This window comes from Mus musculus, chromosome 15, assembly GCF_000001635.26.
Source record: "Mus musculus strain C57BL/6J chromosome 15, GRCm38.p6 C57BL/6J".
In the NCBI taxonomy this organism is placed as follows: Eukaryota; Metazoa; Chordata; class Mammalia; order Rodentia; family Muridae; genus Mus; species Mus musculus.
Genome location: NC_000081.6, coordinates 77958669 through 77971153, shown reverse-complemented (window position 1 = coordinate 77971153; position 12485 = coordinate 77958669). Strand labels below are relative to the sequence as shown.

At 51.5% G+C, this 12485-nt stretch overlaps 1 protein-coding gene across 2 annotated transcripts; it reads left to right on the top strand.

Annotated features, from left to right (window-relative positions):
• Positions 1-329: 329 nt before the first annotated feature.
• Eif3d (eukaryotic translation initiation factor 3, subunit D) lies at positions 330-12156 on the top strand. Of its 2 annotated transcripts, none has more exons than NM_018749.2 (15): positions 330-471; positions 2565-2697; positions 2933-2978; positions 3715-3851; positions 4387-4472; positions 4944-5016; positions 6139-6251; positions 7002-7134; positions 7829-7976; positions 8584-8714; positions 9223-9308; positions 9411-9540; positions 11058-11200; positions 11359-11642; positions 12032-12156. In NM_018749.2, exons 2-15 carry the CDS (start codon positions 2575-2577, stop codon positions 12043-12045), a joined length of 1647 nt encoding a protein of 548 aa, NP_061219.2. In that variant the 5' UTR covers positions 330-471; positions 2565-2574; the 3' UTR covers positions 12046-12156. The 2 variants fall into 2 exon arrangements, with proteins under 2 accessions (NP_061219.2, XP_006521255.1); XM_006521192.2 differs by having other exon boundaries at positions 340-695; positions 12032-12153.
• Positions 12157-12485: the final 329 nt, after the last annotated feature.

The window sequence follows — 12485 nt, the reverse complement described above, 5'->3', positions numbered from 1 at the left end:
GCTGGGGCCAGCGAGCGCGGCGGGGCATTGTGGGAGGCAGAGGAGGCGAGCCTGGCGCGAAGCATTATGGGACACCGCGGGGACAGCTCCGACTCCCCGCCCCGGCTTCTCTGGCCCCGAGCGTGACCACGATTCAGTTCTGAACCTCTCCGGGCGTCCCCAGACGCCACTGACGTAATCCCCTCACTTGTGTCTGGCACCTCAGGGGCGAACGAGGATTTTTTTTTTTTTTTTTTTTAAAGCCGAGAGCTGTGACACACTTCCGGTTGTGTCTCACTTTACGGCTTGACATTTTTCCGCTGACTAAGAAGGAAGTGGTAGGGCCATTTACGACAGCGCTGGTCGCCGTTTACGGCACCGGCCCCTGCGCGCGCATCTTCCCTCCTGCCTTGACTCCTCGGAGTATCCCGGCAATCGCAGTTTTTTCCCCGGGCCATCTGTCGCCATCCGGGCCCGTGAAGGCTTTTGCAGGTGAGCGGCTTGTTTCGTGGGACCCTGCGGACCTCGCGAGCCAGCCTGGGCTAGACGTGGCTTCGGGAGCTCCCGGAAGAGCCTTCCTTTACGTCCTGTCGCCTGTGCCCCTCCGCTGGGCGGGGCGGGAATTGGCCCCCGGTGGTCCCAGGCACGACTCAGAATGCAGGACACCGGACCTTGTGTGTGGATCCCTCGCTCGGCGCTCTGCTCAGCGCCGTGGGGTGGGTTGTGGGGCGACGTAGCCTCCTCTAGGGGTTCGAACAGATTGTTTCTGTGCTCCGAAATGGGGGGCTGAGAGTAGGTTCCAGCTCTGATCGGAAACGGAGCCCAGGAGTTAATGGCCCCCACCTGTAGTGTCCCCAGTGACCCACACTGTATTGTGGCCAATACAGCTGTCGCGCCGTTTTACTTTTCCCCTACTGCTTTCTTTCTGATTCACGTGTGCAGTAGCCGAAGGACCAAACCCTGTCCATCCAGGGAGATAGATGATGATGCACATCAGGCCTTGAGCCATCTTGAACTTGTGACAACTCAAGTTTACAGTTGCTTTGGGGGCAGCCTGTTGGGTATGGCTTAAAGCCCCAGGTGGTCAGGCTGCCAGCTACCCACAGTATAACCAGAAGGAGGTCGGGCCTAAGTAGACAGCCTTGGAAACTTTTTGAAGGGATGGGCAGATGGACTCCTTAAGTTAGCAGAGCTAGCTTTGTGTCTCAAAGATGGGGTGTGTGGTAGCAGTCGGTGGTAAAGCGTCCAGCACAGCACCCCAACATCCTGGGGCCTCTTACTTCATGTCAGCTGTTTGAAGGCCACCACACCCCACCACCACCACCTCACCCTCTCTCCCACAACCCCGTGTTCTTCCTACAACTTAGCATACGTTCATATTTGGAGGGTGAAGCTCCTGGGTTTACTCTTGTCCGTGTCACCTAAGTATCACCAGCTTCCGTGTGTCAGAGGAGGAGGAGAGGCTACTGAGCTCTAATGGTGGACAATTTCAGGTTTCTTGTGTGTGGTCAATGCATGGGTTTTTTTTTTTTCCTTTTGTTGTTTGCTTTGGTTTTTGATGGGAAGTGTCCAGCAAGCCCCTGGATTATACAGCTATTAGCTTTTACTTTCCTAAAATGAGCTGTGGTATATACTATATACTGCGGGGCCAAAGCTACACTGCCTGTGTTCAAATTTTCTTACCCAGAAAATGGGACTGGCCCCACGGGATTGTCCGAAGGGTTTAGTGAGCGCGTGTGCTGTAAGCGGTCAGAACAGTGTCCTGGTGCTCCTGCGTATGGACATTTGACACTCGGCCGCTTTTGCTCTGAAGTTTGTGACCACCTTGGTCACCAATGGTCCTTTTGCTTGGCTGCATGCACTGTACAGGACTTGTGCTGATGGAAAATTGGAAGGGTGGGGTCTGATTGAGGGTTCAGGGGATGGTCTTGTTTGGTTGGTTTTAGTCCTTTATTTTTAGGATTTTGTTGTTGCTGTCTGTGTATGCACGTGTGTGGGAGTTTGTGCTGTGGCATTCTGCTGGAGAAGGCCACGTGTGGGGGTCTGTTCTCACTTTCCACTTTGGTTCCACCTTTACTTGTGGCACCATCTCAGCAGCCCGAGGGTCTTTAAAGCACTGTGTGCCGGTGCCTTTGTGTAACTGAGTGGTAATTGTGCAGGGTGACAATCACCAAGACTTTGACCGAGGCCCTCTGATGGAGACTGGGTTTAGAGACATTTGCTGTTGGGTGCTTTGGTGAAGGTGTTTCGGGGAATTCACTACTCTTACCTCCTTGAATAATTGAAGACACCTTTATCATATGTTCTACTGAGAAAGACGGGACACCCCATCAAGGAAAGGCACAGCTTCATTGCAAAGATGTTCACCAAAGAACCTGTCCTAGAATCAGTGAGACATAGGAAAATGTCGCTGGTGTTGGCAGGGTTCTGCGTTTTGAGTGTTCTTTGAACAGTTTACAGGAAAACCCTGTCCACAGTGCTCGAGAGCCAGGGTGCACCTCTGCAGTGCAGCTTCAGTGGAGGGTGGAGTGTTTGGAACTTGGCGGCCTTCCTTCTGAAACTTCTCACACTGCTTGTGTTCACAGGTTTTAGAAGATGGCGAAGTTCATGACACCTGTGATCCAGGACAACCCCTCAGGCTGGGGTCCCTGTGCCGTTCCTGAGCAATTTCGGGATATGCCCTACCAGCCATTCAGCAAAGGAGATCGGCTGGGAAAGGTATTGGGTCCCTTCAGCTGGGGCAGCTACTCCACAGTTCCCCACTGCCTTTCTAGTCTCTTGATGGATATCCTTCCTTTGGGGCTACCACCTAAGGAAGGCCCTGACCTCCAGAATGAGTCAGAGCCAGGGTAGCCACGTGCAGAGCATCAGAGGCGACACTGATGCCTTTTGTCGCTGTCGATGTCAGCAGAAGTCTACTCGCCTGACCTGTTGTCTTCCTTGTCCCTCACAGGTTGCAGACTGGACAGGGGCCACATACCAGGACAAGAGGTACACAAGTAAGTGGTCCTCGGCGGCCCGTCCACATCTGGGTCTTGGGAAGCTCATTACTTTTTTCAGTAAGCCCCACATGAAAGGTTTTTAGAAAGGAAAGGAAATGGTAATGGTAGTTATTGGAAGTATATTCTGGAATAGAGTGTACACAAACCATGATTTTTAGTCCCAGGATGGCCAGAGATTCCTGAAAGCTACTTTGCATTCTGTTGCTTGGGACTTCTGGAGCCATCAATCCATGGACTCTCGGCTCTGAGCCTTAGTTTTAAGGTTCTGGTAAGGGAGGCCGCTTTCCCTGGTGCCAGTTAGATGTTTGGAAGTGGCTGCCTAGAGTACCAAGTTAAAGTGGATGAGGTCCAAAAGAGGCTGTCGGGGTGGAAGGCTGTGTCCGCAGCTCTGGGTGATGGCTGGGGTGGTGGTACAGCTCAGATTCTTACATGACCACGCAGAGGTACAGCGGGGTAGTGGCATCCTTGGGCTCTTGGTAAGTTGTTTAGACCCAAGCTCTTAAACCTTAAATGTGAGTGTGAATCATGAATCACCTGAGAGCATGTTTAAATACAGGTTCCCATCTGTCAGGTCTGGGCAGGGGCGGTGAGTCTACCCATCTCACAAGCTTCTGGCCAGTGCTTCAGGTCAGGAGCACACTTAGGCGAGTGGGGTCGAAGCCTGGCATGCACCATGAGCACGACACTCACTGTGTAGGTAGCACTTAGCACACACTGTCACCTTTGCCTGCAGACAAGTATTCCTCTCAGTTCGGTGGGGGAAGTCAGTATGCATATTTCCATGAGGAGGATGAGACAAGCTTCCAGCTGGTGGACACGGCACGGACACAGAAGACCGCCTACCAGCGGAACCGGATGAGATTCGCACAGGTAGGCCACGGCTGGCAGCCCACACTCAGCTCTCACTGAGAGCAGAAGTTCCTGCTGCTCAGCCGCCATCTTGGGAATACTGATGAGAAAGGAAAGGCTTACAGACCTTTGGCCAATCCCAAGTGGCAGTTTAGTGACCAGTTGTGTCAGAATAATGTGAAACGGGTCTAGGAATACATTGAAGGAGTTTAGATTTTTGTTCACAGTAGTTCAGACATCACACAGCTGTGCTGGGAACCCAGTGCCTTGCTGACTTGTCATGTACAACCTTTGTTAATTACATGGTTTGGTAGGGTGCCTCCTGCTACATAATGTTGCAAACTTTGCAACTCCAATAAAACTAGTAAACCCACATTAAAGTGGGAATGACAGTCCAAGCTAACACAAGTGCTACTCCCCTTAGCCCAAATTCTGTAGTCGCTGTAGAGTAAAAGTAAAGAGATGTGAAACTTAGAACTCACGCCGTAAACTTACTCTCAAGATACCATGAGCCTTGTCTCCGAGGGGCTAACATGGGTCTCTTCCTGCTCCCCAGCGCAACCTCCGCAGAGACAAAGATCGGAGGAACATGGTGCAGTTCAACCTACAGACCCTGCCCAAGAGTGCCAAGCAGAAAGAGAGGTGAGCGTCCCTTCCTGCCAAGTCAGAGTTATGTTCCCAAATGGGCTGTACTCAAAATCACAGAGCAGGGCAGGGACTGGCTATCTTTCACTCTTGAAAAAGAAAGCAAAACCTCCTCACCTATTGCTGCCCAAGACTGGGCAATGGCAGACAGACAGGAGGTGGGTGAGGCGGACATTTGAAGTGGCTCTGTGGCCTCTACATTCTGGATGCCTGGTTTCAGGCAGCACCACTTATGCTATATCCTGTGGGCCCTTGGGGCTGGGCACAGCAGCCACTGCACCCTAGCCAGGGCTGCCATGGGAGTAACTGGGCTGAATGCTGGTTGATACTAGTAGTGCGCCTCTGCTCGAATCCCCAGTGTGTTCTACATCTAAGCCCCTATTTTCTATCCTGGTAGCAGCTAGGAAGGATGATGCGATTCAGCTAGAAGCCGACACTGAAATCACAGCATTTTGTCTGTCTTTTCAGAGAACGAATTCGCTTGCAGAAAAAATTCCAGAAGCAATTTGGAGTGAGGCAAAAATGGGACCAGAAGTCACAGGTAGTGTCCCTCTAGGGACTCTGTGGGGACTTGGAGGGGTTTGTTTTCTTTGACCTTGAGAGATGTCTCGGGACTCCCCTGATGCCCGCGGGCATTTCATGTACAATAGGATCATACTCTGTGCCCTTTAGTTAGTGTGCCACTTTTAAGATCATATCGCAGCCCGTGTTAGCACAGTCTTTTCACTTTTCCTTCATGTCTGTTAAGGATTGGTTCCAGGTACCCTCAGAGATCAAGATTTGTGTGCACTGACCTTCTCTGCATGTATCTCATGTGTGTCCCCTCGTGGACTTTAGCTTGCCTCTGGATTATATATTTGGGTTGAAAGTATCATTTTAACTCTCGGGTGATCCTCCTCTGTCAGCCACCCAGTAGGTGGGATTTCCAGTATGCTGAGCATCCAAGAATTTTCAGTTTACATGTGACTGGTTATAGACCTGCTGGTATAAAGCTCACAAACATGGAGTCTTTTTGCCCAAGAGTGGTTTTTTTGTATGGGTTGCCACATTTCCTTCAGCCATTCATCTTTCCACTTTGGCACTGTTAGGTATAACACTGCCATCTTTGTGGGAGCTGTGAGCATAACAGACATGACCAGAAGTGGAGTTTGGGCTAGGAGTGTTGCCAACAGCAAAGCAGCTGCTTTTCGGGCACAGAATCGCGGCTTCACTGCCGAGTGTTGTAGGGTGATAAAGTCGTGAAGGTGCAGGTTGACTTAGCTGCTTGCTGTATCGGGCGTGTGCTTGACACCCTGAGAAGCCCCATGCTGAGGCCCTGCTTCCTTCTCTGAGCTGCCAGGAGTCACGGGCCCTGCTTAAAAACAGCCAGGACCAGACTAATGAGATGACTCAGCTTTTTAGAGCACTGGCTGCTCTTCCAGAGGTCCTGAGTTCAATTCCCAACACCCAGGTGGTGGCTCATGCCCATCTATAAAGGGATCTGACGCCCTCATCTGGCCTGCAGGTGTACATGCAGCAGAGAACCCAGAGATCAAATAAATACAATGAACTTAAAAAAAAAAAACATCCGGGACCATAATGATTGAATGAAAGCCCTTCCCATGTCACTCTGTCTTTTGCTATTTGCGTAGGATATGAAGATCTTCCTGTGTTTCCTCTGCAGAAACCCCGAGACTCCTCAGTTGAAGTTCGCAGTGACTGGGAGGTGAAGGAGGAGATGGACTTCCCTCAGCTGATGAAGATGCGCTACTTGGAAGTGTCAGAGCCTCAAGACATGTGAGTAGCTTCTTCCCTGGTGCCCACCCTGTTTCAGAGTCTGTCTGCCTGCCAGGGATCAGTGTCTCCTTAAGTCCTAGCAACTCCAAAGCAGATTTGAAGCCACTTACAGTGCTATGGACTGGTGGGTATGTTTTTGAAAGATCAAGACCCACTTTAAAAAATGCATTGTTTACTAAAAAAGTCCCAGTTTCTTTCCACTTTTGGCATCCGAGAAAAAGCCCAGTAGTTCAGTCACTAAGCTCCTGCAGCAGGAGAGGCGTGACAGTTGTTCAGGAGACTCCATTTTGTGTAGCATCGTACACTAGAGGGCAAGGACATAGAGCTAAGTCAGTGGAGAGCCAGAGCTTCAACCCAGAAGTCGATCTATCTGGGTGCCTCTATAATGGGCTCAGTTTCCCAGGGAAGGTTCACTGTGTAAGGTCTTTCCCTGTGTTCTACAGAGGAACATTGGGAGCTGCGAAGACAGGAAACTAAACTAACACTAAAGATTTGTCTCATTTTCAGAGGGATTAATGCTGTCTCTTTCATATATACTGAACTTCTGGGTGAAGTTTATTTTCTGAGATGGACCCTCCTGTGTAGCTGAGGTTTTTTAATTTGCCATCCTCTTGCATCTGCCTCCCTAACCCTGGGATTGTAGGCACGCACCCTGCAGTGCCAGGCATGCCAATAGATCTGACTTCCGATTCCATGGCATAAAAGAGGAAGAGGATCTCTGTGATTTTTTTTTTTCCCCTCTCCCCGCAGCGAGTGCTGCGGAGCCCTGGAGTACTACGACAAAGCCTTTGACCGCATCACCACAAGGAGTGAGAAGCCCCTGCGGAGCATCAAGCGCATCTTTCACACCGTCACCACCACAGACGACCCTGTCATCCGGAAGGTGTGCACCCTTTGCCCACCTTTGGGAATGTCGCTGAGGCCTCAGAAAGAGCAGGGCACAAGACGTGCAGGTGTCCCTCAGTGTTCACAGGGTCTGATTCAGGACCACCCCATGATACCAAAAGCCATGGGTGCTCCAGTACCGGTGATGTGACTCGCCTGTCGGCCCCAGCAATCCTCCATGCTTCAGATCCTTCTGGATTGCCCACCACACCTAAGACACTGGATGCTACTACATAAGCAGTTGTTACCCTGTTGTTTGAGGCACCTGACAAAGAGAAGGTGTGCGTGCTTGTCGGGCACGTTTTCTCCCCTGAACATGTGGATTGATTGCTGAGACCCCACAGGAACGGCTGACTGCATAGCCCAGCCCTTAGATGAGGTTCTTCCACATCACACTTAGAGTTTGATGGAAGTGGATACACTTAAATATGTTAAGCAGAGGCATGCTCAGATTCCAGCTCTGCCAACCTGACTTTGCTGCCCTGGAGCCTTAGCTTTCTTACCTACAAAGGTAGAGGGGTGGCTCGGCTGGAAACTAATGAGTGGAGTGAGGGCCATGCTTCCACCATGGCCTGCTACAGTGACAGCCCAGCCCATTTGCTGCAGCCTCCATGACTGACTGGGCATGTCTTCTTCCCAAGTGACCTCAGCGTCCTCAGTTCACTCTCTTGTCCCTCTCTCCCTGCTTTCAGCTGGCAAAAACGCAGGGCAATGTGTTTGCCACTGACGCCATCCTGGCCACGCTGATGAGCTGCACCCGCTCCGTGTACTCCTGGGACATCGTTGTCCAGAGAGTCGGCTCTAAACTCTTCTTTGACAAGAGGGACAACTCTGACTTTGGTAGGCATGAGTGTTGTCAGTTCTTAAGAATAAGAGTGAGCAGTGTGATGATCCCGCCCGTCCTCTAGAGTCCAAGCAAAGAGACCACTTCAGTGCTTCTGTGTGCTTCAGCTCTGAGTCTCACACCAGCGCTGTGGCTGTGTGTTATACGCATAGGACTCTTCCTCCTCCTACTTCTCCTCTTCTCCTTCCTCTTCCTCCTCCTTTTCCCATTTATGAACTATAAAGAAAATGCATATGCATACACACAGTCAGTAAACCACAGAATTACAGCTTGAAAACAAAGCAGTCTAATTCTGTTTGAGTTGCAAGCCTGATTTGTTAAAGTATCAAGAGAGACACATTCTCTTGAGGATCCAGAAAGAATGAGAAGGAATGGCTGGCTTTATTACTATATGGCCAGTGTTGTTGGGTCACACCTAATGTTTTCTGTGAGCCACCCACTTCCTGTGCATGCCATGCCCTGGGGGAGTCCTCTGTCAGCAGAAGGCAGTTATTTGCAGATGGGCCCCTATGATGTAGGTCTATACATCTCCCCGTGCCGCTGTGCACACTGCCAGTGGCTCGGCTGCATGAGCAGGTGACATCCATGCTTGGGTTTTTCCAGACCTCCTGACTGTGAGTGAGACAGCCAATGAGCCGCCTCAAGATGAAGGCAACTCCTTCAACTCACCCCGGAACCTGGCCATGGAAGCCACCTACATCAACCACAACTTCTCTCAGCAGTGCCTGAGAATGGTGAGTTCACAGGAGCGGATGCGCTGGCCTGCTGGGTTAGGTCCCTGCTGCTGAGCCTCTGCTCTGCACTAGATGGTGGTGCGAGGTTGGCCAGGCTCGCCCACCTGGTAGCAGGGATCCGAGCCACAAAAAGGTCTAAAGGCATATTTCCTCTCTGTGGAGTTATTGATAACGCCTGTGTCACAGATGGGCTGTGGAATGCCTGTGGATAAAACCATTCGTTACCTTGAGGATACAGCACTGAACAATAGTCCCACCTTTTACTGTGATGGAGGAGGGAGAAAAGGCATTGCTTGCTGTCCTGTTAGCTACAGTCTGCCTGTAGTGAGGAAGGAAGCAGGGAGTGGCATGGTGGCTCTTACTCAGTGATTGTGTTGGGCTTGGTCCTTAATACACAATGAGCCTACATCCTTAAGGACAGAAGTACCAGCCAGGGCAGTCAAAAGCAATGCTGGGTCTGCCGACTTGAAGTCAACCCCAGCTCCTGAAAGCTTTGTCTCTTCTACAGGGAAGAGAAAGATACAATTTCCCCAACCCAAACCCATTTGTGGAGGACGACATGGATAAGAATGAGATCGCCTCCGTCGCTTACCGGTAAGTCGGCTCTTGGGGACAGGTGACCCTGTCCTGTGCTGTCTGGGGTGGTCCATCCACAGCACTGGATCTTGTAGTGAGTGCGTCTTGCTGTCCTTGTAGTTACCGCAGGTGGAAGCTTGGAGATGACATCGACCTTATCGTCCGCTGTGAACACGATGGTGTCATGACCGGGGCCAACGGGGAAGTGTCCTTCATCAACATCAAGACGCTCAATGAATGGGACTCCAGGGTGAGGCACCGCTGCAGTGTGGAGTGGGGTGGGCTGGAGTAAGCTGGCTTATTCCTGGTGGGTACTCACAGCCACGTCAGTCAGTGCTGACGGAGTAGAGCAGTCTAAGTTAAGGTTTCTACCTCTGTCTCCGGTACTTTGGTCTATTCATTCTGGCTCCCAGTGGCTCCTGCGGTCTCCGCATCTGATCTTGACCTCACCTTTTCTTTGGAAGCACAGTCTCTCTGACCTCTTTACTCAGCCTCACTGCCACCTTATGATCTCTTTATGCAGCTCTGTCACTGCTGACCCCAGAATAAGATCTGGACAAACACGCACACATAGTCCTCTGTCCATTGTCCATTTCCAGTGCTGCCAGACCGTAAGGTCAGGCGCCATCCTTTCTCCCTGGCTTTATGTGTGGTGCCCTATATTAAAGCGAAGGGCACAGAGGTAGGTGTTGCCTCTGTACAGGATAAAGAATACTGGTAAGGACAGCTCTGAGGCCCAGGCAGCCTGTGATGATTGGCTTGCTATCAAGAGGAGCCATTATCTTGGGGCCAGTGACCTTCTAAACTTCTACTGTGGTATCTGTGTTTCCTCACATACCTGCCCCACTCATGAATGGGGTTTGCCCTGGTGGACCCTTAGGCTAAGTCCTCATGCAGCATGTGTCCCAGAGTACTTCAATTTTCTCGTGAGTCACAAACACATGACAAGAAATTTAATGGCTTAAAACAGCACCTACAACTGGGCTTTAGTGGGCAGACGTCCAGCATGTTATAGTTTCGTTCTCTGTTGAGGTGTCGTGAGTGGCAATGACCATGGCCATAGAATGGAGTGTGTTCCAGAAGGTCTGCTGGGAGTTCATTCCGGTTGTTGCATAAGTCAGGTCCTTGCAGCAATCCAGCAGAAGTCCCCGTTCCTTGCCAGCTTTTAGACACCCCTTTGCCCCGAGTCCTCACCCTGTCCCCACGCAGTCCAGGAAGCAGGCAGCTCCCATCTCCGGTGCTTTTTCTTCTTAATGCATTTGGGAGTCTCTTCCTGTGCCTGTCATTTGGTATCTATCTTCAACTGACCACTGTCTGCTCTGTTCAGTTCTCTCTGCATGTAATTGTCAGGGCTTTTCAGTATCACAGTACTCTCTGGCAGATTTAAAGGGAAACAGAATCTGTTAGTTGCTGTTCTTGGTGCTCCCTGCCTATGACCTCGGCCCGCCCCACTCCTTGCATCTGGAAGTCAGTATGCCTGTGATGCATCGTGGTGGTGCTGCACTCCTGCCCCTCAGACTCTGACCGTCCTTCTCTGCGTGTTTACCCCTTCCCAGCACCCTTGCCACTGAATTTTACCATCACTTGTCACCATCGGGATGAGGGGTTGCTGTACAGAGATGTTTGTGTCTTTGTCTCTTGGGTGATCACCAGTCTACCTCTGACTCAGGCATGCTCTTCCCTCCTAGTGGTCTCTGTCTTCCATAGGAAGCCCTGGGGCCCCATGGGAGGTGCCACCCTCACCCAGTAACCAGCTTTCTTCTGCAGCATTGTAATGGCGTTGACTGGCGTCAGAAGCTGGACTCTCAGCGTGGGGCTGTCATCGCCACTGAATTGAAGAACAACAGCTACAAGTTGGCACGGTGGACCTGCTGTGCTTTGCTGGCTGGATCTGAGTACCTGAAGCTCGGGTGAGACTCCTGTGCGGGTCTGGGGTGGGCCCGGATGAGAGGCCGCTGCTCCGGCTCTACTCTGGGGAAAGAGCAGCCCAGGCGTAACCATGGTACTAACCCCAGGCTTTGCCGTCTCTGTATGGCCTAGTATGACCACCCATCGTCCTCCCCAACAGGTATGTGTCCCGGTACCACGTAAAGGACTCCTCACGCCATGTCATCCTGGGCACCCAGCAGTTTAAGCCCAATGAGTTTGCCAGTCAGATCAACCTGAGCGTGGAGAATGCCTGGGGCATCCTGCGCTGCGTCATCGACATCTGCATGAAGCTGGAGGAGGGCAAGTACCTCATCCTCAAGGACCCCAACAAGCAGGTCATCCGGGTCTACAGCCTGCCTGATGGCACCTTCAGCTCTGAGGAGGACGAAGAGGACGAGGAGGAGGAAGAGGAGGAAGAGGAAGGTGGGCAGAGCAGGCCTCTAAGCCTGGGGTGGTTTGAGAGATGCTGAGGAAGCCAGGCTAGCTCTGGTCACCTTCACCAGAGAACTGGTGAACACGCAGCACATGGAGAACTCCCTGGAACTTGATGTGGGGTGGCACTCCAGATCAGCAGAGGGGCTAAGGAGCGCATCAAGGGAAGGCGTGGGCAGCTTTGAGAGGAACCGAGGCCATATGGTCAGTTAGACTCCTGAAAGCCTCCCTGGTAGCTACAGAAAGTTACTGAGCCCTGCAGGGGTTAGGAGGGCTCAGCAAAGCGGACATCTTCAGCACTCAGGTCTCTTCAGGGTCCAGAAGGAGAGGGTACATTGCATCATGGGGTGAACTCATTTCTCTTCATTGTTTTCTTTCAGAGGAAGAAACTTAAATGAGTTGGCCTGGCGCCTGCGTGTGTTGCACCCAGCTGTGCTTGGGCAGCGTGTGTCCAGCTCCTGTTCTCTAGCAGAGGAAATAAAATTTCATTCCCTTTGGTTTCTTCCTTCGTCCTGTGCTCCCGTTGTGATCCACAGCCCCGGGAGAGGGAGACCAAAGGCAGCCGCACTCTATGAAGGGTGAAGGCCTTGATGTTAGCTTCAGAACCCCATGACAAGCCCTCTCATGCAGTTTGAGATGCCTTGTGGAGGGAGAGCCTTCACAAGAAGTCCTGTTGCCCAGTGCTGCTCAACCTGTGGGTTATAACCCACTTGGGGGTTAAATGACCTTTTCACAAAGGTTTTCTAAGACCATCAGAAAACATTTACATTGTGACTCACAACAGTAACAATCACAAAGTAGCAATGAGCCAGGCAGTGGTGGCCCACGCCTTTA